Below are 11,385 nucleotides of genomic sequence, written 5' to 3'. Positions count from 1 at the left end.
CATGGCCCCATCCCAGTCCCTAGTCACCATAATTGCCAAAAACGGTCAATAACAATAACATTTTTGGAAAAAATAATTAAGACCTATAATAAACTTGCATTGATTAAAAACAAAAAAAGAGATCTTACCTATTGGAGACTTTCCAAAACCTCTAGTCTGGTATGTAACGGTAAATGAACTCGTTGTATTGACTTCATACCCCTTTATAAGTTTGAAAGCATCTTCCAAGTTCGTCAGTAACATATCCCGAATAATCAGAAATGCTCTCAGAGAACAGTTGACTCCATGACGGCGTGTTTACCGCCATTTCCTTCGAATTTGGCATGTATCTTTGTTTACAGCGTCCGGAAACAGCAAAGATCGCTGTAAAAAGCCCTATTATTCCCACCTCTCCCCTCCCCAATCATCGAGACATGACCTGGCTCCGGTCCTTGTTATTTAAGAAATGATCAAGGCATCATTTAAATAACAATGACTGTAGCGGAAACACGAGAGAAAACTAGTGTTCACACAGTAAAGGTCAGAGATTTTATTTAAAAAGCATTCTTCCTGCCGACTTACCCGTGAAATCATTCGAAACGCTCTTCAGAACATTTTCCAGACTAAATACACTATGTATCCTACAATGGAGCACTCTACTCTTTCGCCGCCATTTTGATGAGCTTCAAGGGCATTTTTATGGGAAAATCCGCATGACACTTCGAGAATCGCGGACTCAACCTGGTCCAGGTCATTGTTATCTAAGGTCTTCCGAGTTTTGCAGGGGCATGTCACGGCCAGTAAACTGGTACCGTTACTAAGACGTGACAAATTTGTGAGCATGTGAGCAGGCCATGTGAGCGCGTCTTTGCGGCTGATCTTTCGTCTTTCTTTCTTTGTGTTCGGAGCGCTAGCGTTGGATTTACCTTTTTGCGGTAGAACTTTGAAGCTGGGTAAGTACTATAATCAATATTCCTTTCGAGTATGATGTTATTTAAACGTTTTGAGCCTAGCATTTGTTAATATTGTCTACTTTATTCATCGGGGATAATACTTGAATCAGTTGCAAGGAGTTTGTTTACGCTGCCGATAAACGAGCAGACGATTGCAAATGTTTGCTTATGTTTGTGCCGCTTCCAGCCAAGAATAATGTAAATATACTTTTACAAATTAGCTTTTACGCTCAAACATTTGCAGTTAATGTGAGAACATTTAGCACGAAATTTGAAGGGTAACAATTGTGAGCCTACGGAAACTGGCGCTGTCACGCAACGTATCAACACAGGGGACCACTTAGCTGGAATCGGACTTTGACATTATGATATATCTGTCTGTAAAACCTTCGTTGCCAATCAGTTTAGCAATAGACCGGGGTTGAATGTCAGATAGGGAAATCATTTATTTTAGGTATATATATTTACGTGACAGCGTCGAACGCACTCTCATAATCTTTGATTACTAGACGTAGTAGTAGTAGTAGTAGCAGCAGCAGCAGCAGCAGCAGTAGTAGTAGTAGTAGTAGTAGTAGTAGTAGTATCATACGTGATAATGTAATATTTGCCTCACGCTTGATTACAGTTAGCAGTGCAAGAGGTTTCTTTGAAGTACGGATCAGGAGAGATGGGTTTCAATGAAAGTTAAGCAAGAAAATTCAACATGTATTGGATTTATTCAAGTTCGTAATTACAGCACGTGGATTTCGACGTCTTCAATATACAACCGCGGTCTATCACTACAAATCGTCCAATAATTACACAATTAAATAAAGTGATATACGTTGCTAAAGTTATTAAAAAATTGTATTTGGTATTCGGAGCATATGGATAAACAAGGCTCGGAAAGATCCGACTTTATGTACACCTATGGAAAATCCAGATAGATTCGATCTGTTTCTTCTCAAGACATTATACAGATATTTACAATACAGAACACTATACATAATTACACTTCTGATTACCCTTGTGTAAAAATACGTGTGGGTCGAGTTGATATTTAGCTATAACAAAGCTGACATAGCAAGCGTTTCAGTAATGTAGCAGGTCTCGTAACCTGCTATTATTTGGTATTGTTAGCAGCTTCCATTGTTTTTAAGTTAAAGTCATTCTTTCAATCGTTAAGTCCTTTCTTTTTGGCTTGGGTATCGAGCCAATTACGTTATACATTACGAGAGCTGCTTGATAAAGCCTTTTCAAGGTTCCGAATTTCGGACGCCCCTCGAACGGCACAATTAAATATTCTACGAAAACGTTTGTTAAGCAGGCTGACAATGTTGAATCACTTTTACATTATTTTGTCTACGCCTAAAAGGCTATCGTTGATGTGTCTTAACTGTGCAAATATACATTTAGTAATTACAGATTTGTCACAGGGTTTAATTTCCCTGTTTCGTCGTTACCAGAAATAAATTGTGTTCGGCTCGTATTGGAGAGCCATGTCAGTTCACCTCGTTTGGCTTCATAGAAACCACGTCACAAAATACTACGTAAATACATTATTATGACAGAGGAAATTACTTTTCATTGTATTTACAAAAAAAATGCAATTTTAAGGGTGCTTTCCTGTTGTCAGAACTGGCCGGCCAGACCCAATAATTTGCAAAGAAAATGCAACAATTTGAAGGAAAACTTGCATGATAATCCCTCGCATTCTTCTCGGGGAGTATATATCATCCTCGACATGTGTTAATGTGGATGCGTTGTAGAGTTAGTCCTTCCAATATGCCCGGTCTGGCCGGTCAGTTCTGTCAAATGGAAAGCGCCCTAAGTTTTTAAAATAGCTGTCACGGTGATGACATGGTTTGGAAACGTTCAGTAGTTGAATTTCTTGTCATTTACAGATAATTTGCTTTCAGGAGAGGCTCCTGACGGTTTCGTTACGATAAACAACGACAGCAGAGTCAAAAGAATCAAATATAAATTCAATTTGATGTCTTAGTCACATGCTGCCTTTCTCTTCCAAACCTTATTTTTGGTTGCTTTGCATTGGACGGCAAAAGCTTGTATTCCACTAATAAAGAAACTGAGCTTAAAACTTCCAACGGGAAACTTCAGGCTGGTTTTTGTCATAAAACCAAAAAACTCTCTTTTTCTAATGTTCTCTCTGTTGTAAAAAGCCAACAGGATACAATAGTAAGCAAAAATAAACCCTTTTCTTTTCTTTGAGTTTTGGCAAAATGCAAATGTCGGTCTGACATTTGCGATAAATGTGATGCTAAATGATATCTCTAAAGAACAGAAAACTTGGTAAGCGAGCAAATCTTTTGTGGATGTTCCTGCCTAATTAAGAGTGACACTTATATTTTTTACTGTCTAGCACGGTGCAGGAGCCCATGACTAGGAGCCTCCCTGTGCAGTATACCCTTGAGTCAACCTTTGCGCGTATCTTTCTATTTTTAGAACTAATCCTTCAGCAAGAAACTCACATTTACAACAATTTACATCAATTTGCATACATTGTTTTTGCTATTTTTGTCTTTGTTCCACAATAATTTTATTCTGATTGGCCATTCTAAACAGTGTGTGCAGAGCCGAAGAACTCGTGGCGTTCTAAAAATAGAACGATACGGGCAAAGGTTGACTCATAGGGCAAGGTCCTACTCATGGGCTCTTGCTAGCACCAGACGATTTACCCGTAAAGAGGGGCCCCCTCGGGCTGGAAAGGGTTAAAGTGCTGGCCCATTATGAACATTTCTTATTTCGGAAAAGTCAAATTTCAGCCCCATAAAACGTGTATTCTACGTTAACCGGTTGTTATTCCCCATGAGTTGCGTAAAGCTCACAAAATTGGCAGTCCCGTTTTCCACGGTCGAGCTGGTATGAGGCAGAGCCTATTCCTGAGATGACGTTACAAACTGATTTGCATTGCAAAAAGTCTCTCAAAACTGGAATGCAAAACAATTTGTGACTCTTCTCAAGGATAGAAACATTTCGCCTATCAGACAAGCGACTGCCAATTTTGTAAGCTTTAAGGCAACTGGTCGGCCTATTTACACATGTAATCGCAACCAGCTGAAGTAAAATACATGTTCTATAGGGTTGAAACCTGAATTTTCCAGAATAAAAAACTTACTTTAAAACAGGTTGTTCGCAACTAAACCCTAGGGACACATAACAATGGTTTGATGAATAAATACGGAATTTTTGAATCTTACAAAGAATATATGGGATCAATAGCGCCCTTGCAACCCAAGAAAATCTATCAGTTTTTGATGGCTAATAAAGTAGCTCGTTATCACAGCTAGGTCTAAACTGCTTAAATTGGGTATAGAGCTAAGATTTAACAAGTTTTTTGTAAACCTTTTGAAGTCAATTAGTAAATAGCATGATACTTTTTTTTGACTAACCTCGTACGTTAATGAAATAAAAATGTTAACAATGACGTCAGTAAAGGATCCCATAATAAGTGGAGCTAATGGAAAAACCTTAAATAATAATGACCACAAACAGGTTTTCTGAGCCCGCGAGACTGAGCACCCCCAGCAAAACTAGTGTTTTAACGAAAACCGGTGATCAGACACCTGGTCCTGGTCATTGCTGTCTAAGGTCTTCCGAGCTAATGCATGGTTTTCACGTTACCTCATCGCCGCCATGTTGGTGGACGAAAACTAGAAGACCTCTCATTAGCTTCTTTTGTTCGTCCACCAGCAATTGTACATTGCAGCATCGTTATGCGCCTCTAGTGATTGGTTGCAAATCACCCCAAACAGAACATAACGTTGATGATTGACATAGTTGGTCTTACCTTGTTCGGAAAAAAAAATTCCTTTCCTCAAACTCTCACCGTGGCAGAATGACATTGAAAAAGGCTACCGAGAAGGTTTCAATGAATTTCTTTTTGAACGAAATGATAGAGTTCTTTAAATTACTGTGCAACCCCATGGATCTAAGGAACGCAGATAGTCTGAAAACCATGATACTGATCATTGATTGAATACGCTGCCGAAAATACAGGGGGACTTAGTGAAGTTGTCTTCCAGAATTTATTACCGCTAAATAAGTACACTTGATGGTCCCCGCCTGGGGTTGTCCACTTAAAAGCAGTGTCAATTCGTTGTAAATTTCTCGGAAGGTTCGGAAACTCATTTGCTATGGTGCTGACTCTATCGACTGCGTCTGCACTGCTGTTGTATCTGAACACCTTGGTACCCTTAAAAAAGTAACTAGAGCTATCGTCCCAGTTAGTTGCTGCATCAATTGGAGCCTGGACACCAGGCCAATGCTGTTCAATTCGTAGAGGATAATAGTGCCCTTGAACAGTTTTACTTTGTACGTTGTACTTCCAGTACCAGTGACCCTTAAATATGTAAGTTGCCTTATTTCCGGGCCAAACAAACATTTCATCAATAGGGTAGCCAAGGTTTGGCATGACTTCTGTCACTGGCCGTGGGTATCCGCGCACAGTGTTTCTGTTTCGGTCGTCCAGGGCCCAATAATAGTCTCCAACAACAATGTGAGTCCTGTAATGGCGTGATTCACACATGGAAGATATTTTCGAAGGATTGCATTTTCCTGTGATTCAAGCAAACCGAACACACAGTTAACGCAGTGATAAAGAAAAAAAAAAAGGATAAAAGACGAGCGAGTACAACGAGATTGTACAGAATAGACCATTTTACTGTTGTAACTAAGTTACCTGGCCTAAGAATGGAAGCGATGCTGCCGGTGACCCTACTTTGATTATAAACCTTTGTACTTTTTTAATGTTATTATTGCATTCTTGAAACGACTAGCGGGTTCAAGTTTCAAATAATCACTTCATTAATGCAATCATGAGGGGTACGCTTCACTTGGTTTGACTGTAATGTAGACTGATTAGAATTACAATAACACAATTTGCATGATAAAAAGACCTGAGGTCTGTATCAATACAAGGTAATACCACATCAATAGGTCATTTTGCAGTTGTTTGCTCACTGACCTAGCCTAAAAATGTCTAAAAAAATTTACTCTAGCTGATTGATCCTACACTTGAAATCATGCATGAGGAACCCGTTACCCGGCGCCTCCATCTACCCTTTTAACCCTCTGAGTCAACCCTGACCTGTATCTTTCTATTTTTAGAAGGCACTTTCCAGGGAAGTTTTCGTGGTTGTTTTCACAATAGCCAATCATAAGAGGCCTATGGCCATCCACTGATTACGTCACATGCAGCACACAAAAAACACGAACTTCAAGGTATTTCAAAATATAGAAGTTCTAAAAATAAAAAGACACGTAACGGGGTTGACTCGAGGGTACAATACGTATGGAAGCCCCGGATAATGGGCTCCCGAATCACGTGATTACTTCTACTGAATAATATACATGAGAAAATTACTCAGTTCTGATTGGTTAAGAGAAATGTAGTTTTGAATTAACACAGTGCAGAAAATAGGTAATTCAGTGCAAAAAAGGAGATAACACACAAACATTTTGATTGGTCGATGATCAAACAAACTCACAGATAGCAAATCAAATGCGAGCCCAGGATGACGAGTGTGCTATTTCTGCTTAATTACGACATTGTCACCTCGAAAATTCCTATGTATATGATATCGTAGTTATCACATCATTTTTTCGTGCAATTTGGACTAAATGAGCACTCGCCCTTTGAAAATAATTAATAGTGCTTACTAATTTCAAATTGCAGTTAAAAGTCATGTGATGGATGACCTCTACTAAATGCGGTAGTAACTGCGTCTTTCTTACAGGGGCCGCAGAGAGGGAGGATGTTGTTTTCTCCTAAATCTCTCCCCCTCCAACTCCGCCTGTCCCTGTCTTAGCAGTCAGCAGTGCGGCTTCCTAAAACACATTGAGCTGAAGCCAGGCAGGTTGCAATGTAGTTGTCCAAACCCCCTCGGCTCCTTTAACATTAAGGAGAAATTCGAACAGAAAACAGGTGGAAATGAAAAGCACTTACCGTACAAGCTCTGGATGCCATTGATGTCGTCGTTATGTAAGATAACATTGTTTGTATGGCGGTAAGTGGCATGCATTATGCTGTTTGGAACATGCGAGTGCTTTAAGCCCAAGCTATGACCAATCTCGTGGACTGCTACATAAAAAAACGATATTTTTGGGAAGGGCTTTGAACCATCAATATTCCAGTCTTCATCGACATCAAAGTGTATATCTCCATCGATTCTTCGTGAGCCTGGGAAAAAGGCATGTGCATAGACTCCTCCCCGACCATCAAAGGGCGAGGGACATTGGTTATGCCACCCTAATAAAGAGAAGGGTAGATAATTAGTGGATCCATATCCTTCCGTACTTAATAGACCTTTAAAGAATGTGAACTAAACCCAAACACTCCCTCATGGCACAATTTTGTAAAAGCAATGTAGTGGTCGGTAAACCGACCGAAAATAATCACGTCGCTTCCCGGCTTCTAATAAAATTTCAGTCATTAAAACAACTGAATAGACATTAGACATTTGGAGGAGTCGTGGTTCAGTGCTTGCGCAGGGTTTAAATCTCACTGACTCTAACTATTAACTTGGATAAATCTTTCTTCAACTCAGCTGCGGTTTTGTAAATAGCCAACTGATGGCCTCTTACGGTACATTTGAGTTTTTGAAAGGTCACCTTTCAATTGAATTTCTTCTTTAAGTTTGTTTAACTGGACTCCCTTTGAAGTAGCTAAGCGCTTTTGTAGCATTCCTTTCACATATTTGCAACATTTTCTAGGGGAAATAGGTGCTGAATTGCGGAAAATTGAAAAGTAAAAATAACTGCAACATTTATACTTAAATATAAATATGTTGCTGGTAAAATTAAATCCGTTCTCAGGTTGAATCCGTTTTTACCTAGATTAAATTGGTGATCCTCATTTTTCCTAGGTTGAATATGGGTGTCTTTCGTAGACGCGGCCAATATGCCTTCCTTCAATTGGAATATTGGCCGTTTTTATGCTAGAGACGTTAAAGTCGTCTGAGACGTTAAAGTCGTCTCGCGTCGTCGAGACGACTTTAACGTCAGCCACTCTAGTATAAAAACGGGACGCCCTTACTGGGACGCATTTAGCCCTTACTCGTCCACAGACGACTGGCACGAGTTAGCGTTTAATTTTGAAATCGAGGCTTAGCGCTTAAATAACATAGCGGCCAAGGAAAGTTTGAAGGAGTCGCGAGGGAGGAAGTGGAGTGAAGTGGGGCTTAAAGTATTTGTATCTGTTCTCGCAGACTACCGAAATGAATTTGCATTGACTTTAGAGACTCTGGCACTGAAAAAGTCAGCCAATCTTCATATTTTAACTTAAGAAGTTGTAATTCCGTCATGTTTATTTTGTTTGTATACTCGCGCGCTTCAAGTTTATTTGGCGCCGAGTTTCCTCGTCTCCAGTGTCTTTCGAGGATAGAACCCAGTCTTTTTTCACAAAAAGTTTTTTTTTTTCTGTTAGGTCGTCTACTTTTGTGCGTCCCGTTTTTACACCAGACGGCTTTAACATCTCAAAAGTTAAATGCGTCTTGACGACTTTAACGTCTCTAGCATAAAAACGGCCATTCATATTTGACGAATGCCTGACTATTGATCACCTTAGTTCAATCTGACAGCTTTTCCTATTTGTATTTCACGAAGCTGTGATAAAGTTGAGTTAAAAGAAGTGTCAATGTAAGTCTGAAAAAATATTGGAACAAATAGTGCTAAGCCGAGTCAATTTTATTTGTATTAAAGCATCAGCTAGCATCTGCCTTACGGTTTTAGCTTTGAATTCTTTTGTATGTAGATGAAGAAGCAAGTGAACTACGAAAAGTGTAATATTATTCACCCACTCTAAAGTTTTTGCAAACTCTCAATTTATCTACCGCCGCAAAAGATGCGTGAAGCAACTGCCTTTTTGAAATTCCAACTTCCACGCTTTTTGCCCCATCTTTTTTCAAACGATATCCTATTTACAGGCACTTTTTTTTTCGTTGTCAAAGTTCCTTATGCTTAGTTATTTGACATCATCGTAAGTCTTAACAACATGGATTTAACAAACGCATACATTCTCGGGAGTTAGAGGCATTCTCGTTCCCAGGGTCTCAACAACAAAGAGACCCTGGGAACGTGGGTGCGTTTAGGGGGAGGGTGATGGGCGAAAAGAGACTCGGAAGTCGGCCGATTTCCAAACCTTAAGGGGAGAATCTATCTACCAAAGCGTTGATATGGACCTATTCAAATAGTCATTTCTCGAGTCCCATCAACTCCACAGTTGTCCTTTTTTGCGAAGTGTGTCCTATTTATACATTTCTTTTTCTGGTTCGAATAACAACCATATTTGGTAAATCACGTGACCATGATAGAAAATGCCTAAAACTCAGCGAGTTAACTATGCTTTTCGCAAATGTTTAACGCAACAGTATGAGAACTTATTAACACACATTCTCTGGGCTGTAGCGTGGATTTAAAATATACATATTTCTCAAAAGATTATGACATCAAAAAGCCCTCCTTTGATACTCGTCGTCTTCGAAATAGAAATTCCATGCTACAACCGCCTCTTCCTTTCCTTTCCTGAGAGTTCTTACACGTTTTCCTCTGAAATGCACGGCAGAGAACTGGGACTAGTTACACATGCACGTTCTGATTGACGTGATGTCAGATTCCCATTAAAAAGGTTACTTCACAGAACCATCCACGCAACCTTTTTGTGGGGCTTTTGAAAATACGCGTGAAATCAACTACAATTGCCCTCGGGCCCACGCGATTACTTGAACTAATTGCAGCACTTTATATTCATAATAAATGAAATGGAGACAGTTGCTTCTTTTAGAGTAAAACGGTTTCCTAAAGGAATGCTTTCTTGATTGGCACATTAATTTTTTGCTGACGAAATTAAGCAAGGCAAAAAATAAGGAAACGGAAAGGCGCCAATTCAAACGTATTTATTTATATGTTTTTTTATACACTTAAAAACTCTTGGTTCGTGACATGAAAACAACTAAGATGGCTTTGATTGTGGGCCACCCATGTAGAACAGGGAATGACCCGAAAAAAGGAAATGCGGTCATAAACTTTATAATATTAACAATAAACGATACTGATGAGAGGCGGCAATATAGTGTCATGTATTTAAAGCATGTAACTTGTTTCTTTCCTGGCCAAAACTCAGCAGGCAGCTAAAGAGGTAACGTGATTCGGAACCCAATCTTTCGAAACCATTTGGCCTGCAGATGACCTCTTGCAATTCTTGGCAGAATAATTTTATAGAGTAGTTAAACAACCAGCCACCAATAGTGTCCACGTTACTGGTTTGCCAGAAGATTCTGGTGGATTATAGTTTACAAACCCTTGAGTGGGAAATTGCGAATGACGCCTGATTGTCGTCAATCGTGACTCAGAATCTTACGAATACAAAGGTAAATGATAATTTTATTTTTTGTGTTTGCAAGAAATCCCTTCACCAAAGCTCTCACCTTTTAGCAATGATCCTCACGAAAATTAAAATCATATTACTACGTAAACGGCCCAAATAAAAAGGATAACTCGTTTCAGCGGGTGTTCATGAAAGAACTAATTAGACATTGATCAAAAATCGTATTCTACTCACAGCTGCCAAAAGTGATTTCTATGTCAGCAATTACTGGTGGGTCTTGGTATCGGAACTGCAACGGACAAACTTCTGACCACATTTGAAACGCCTTAGCCATTGTTTCTTTGACTTGAGTGTGAGTAAGCGGAGGTGTCCACCATGTAAAGTTCGGCACGTACCATGTTACAACAGGATGATACCACGACGGACCAGTGGCATAACGACGGAAACGCAGTTTTGGCCTGAAATTAAGTTTTATTTTTGGAGCGCCGGGAAAGTCTGATCTTTCAGTGGCGCACATTTTCCGGTTTTGCACGACCTCAAAATGAGACACCTTGTCTTTTGATTCAATTCTTTCACTTGGTGAGGAGTTATCCGGTGAGCTTTGAGGCTGGGAAATGCGAGAATGTTCCTGTAAACCGGAAAGACACATTGGAGCTCATATCAATAATGAAACCAAATACGCATTACCACAACAGTACTTACGCTAGGTTCATTCGCTCGTATCACACGAGGTTGTCCTGAGAAGCTAATGGACTTCGTGTCAGATCCGCTAAACAGCATCGTGAGTGTAAAGGCCACTTGATAAATAGCTAATTCCATGTTCTAGTGTGGTCGCCCGTTACACACCGTTCAGTGTCTTCAGTAGTAATCAGGGTCGTTAGTGGTCACTAGAAATACAATCTAGTCTACCTCTTCTATTATTACTATATGAATGAATGAATGAATGAAAGGACGATACGAACGCTTATTAATAGTGTTTCAAAGTCAAATCTGATTGGTTGGAAATGTTGTGGAATTTGAGAAGAGGGAGTCACCTTATGGTAAGCAGATGCATGTTCAGTCGGTGTCTTCCCTCGTGGCCGATAGATTGCCGCCAAAATAAAACAAAAAAACAATGGAATTTTCAGTGTA

The 11,385-nt window shown here is 39.7% G+C and overlaps 1 protein-coding gene and 1 long non-coding RNA gene across 2 annotated transcripts; one reads left to right on the top strand and one right to left on the bottom strand.

Annotated features, from left to right (window-relative positions):
• The first annotated feature begins 807 nt into the window (after positions 1-807).
• On the top strand, positions 808-2,415 carry LOC138043518 (uncharacterized). Its single transcript, XR_011131277.1, has 2 exons — positions 808-932; positions 1,558-2,415. It is a non-coding gene; the product is annotated as an uncharacterized lncRNA (long non-coding RNA).
• Positions 2,416-2,551: 136 nt separating this feature from the next.
• Positions 2,552-11,164, bottom strand: LOC138043517 (matrix metalloproteinase-14-like). The gene is made up of 4 exons (XM_068889825.1): positions 10,957-11,164; positions 10,489-10,882; positions 6,877-7,179; positions 2,552-5,486 (listed from the first exon to the last, which is right to left on the bottom strand). The coding sequence occupies exons 1-4, from the start codon at positions 11,071-11,073 to the stop codon at positions 4,861-4,863; spliced, it is 1,440 nt and encodes a 479-aa protein (XP_068745926.1). The 5' UTR covers positions 11,074-11,164; the 3' UTR covers positions 2,552-4,860.
• Positions 11,165-11,385: the final 221 nt, after the last annotated feature.

Source organism: Montipora capricornis, chromosome 3 (genome assembly GCF_036669925.1).
Source record: "Montipora capricornis isolate CH-2021 chromosome 3, ASM3666992v2, whole genome shotgun sequence".
Classification (NCBI taxonomy): Eukaryota; Metazoa; Cnidaria; class Anthozoa; order Scleractinia; family Acroporidae; genus Montipora; species Montipora capricornis.
The sequence above is the reverse complement of the archived record's forward strand: the minus strand, read 5'-3'. Positions and strand labels throughout refer to the sequence as shown.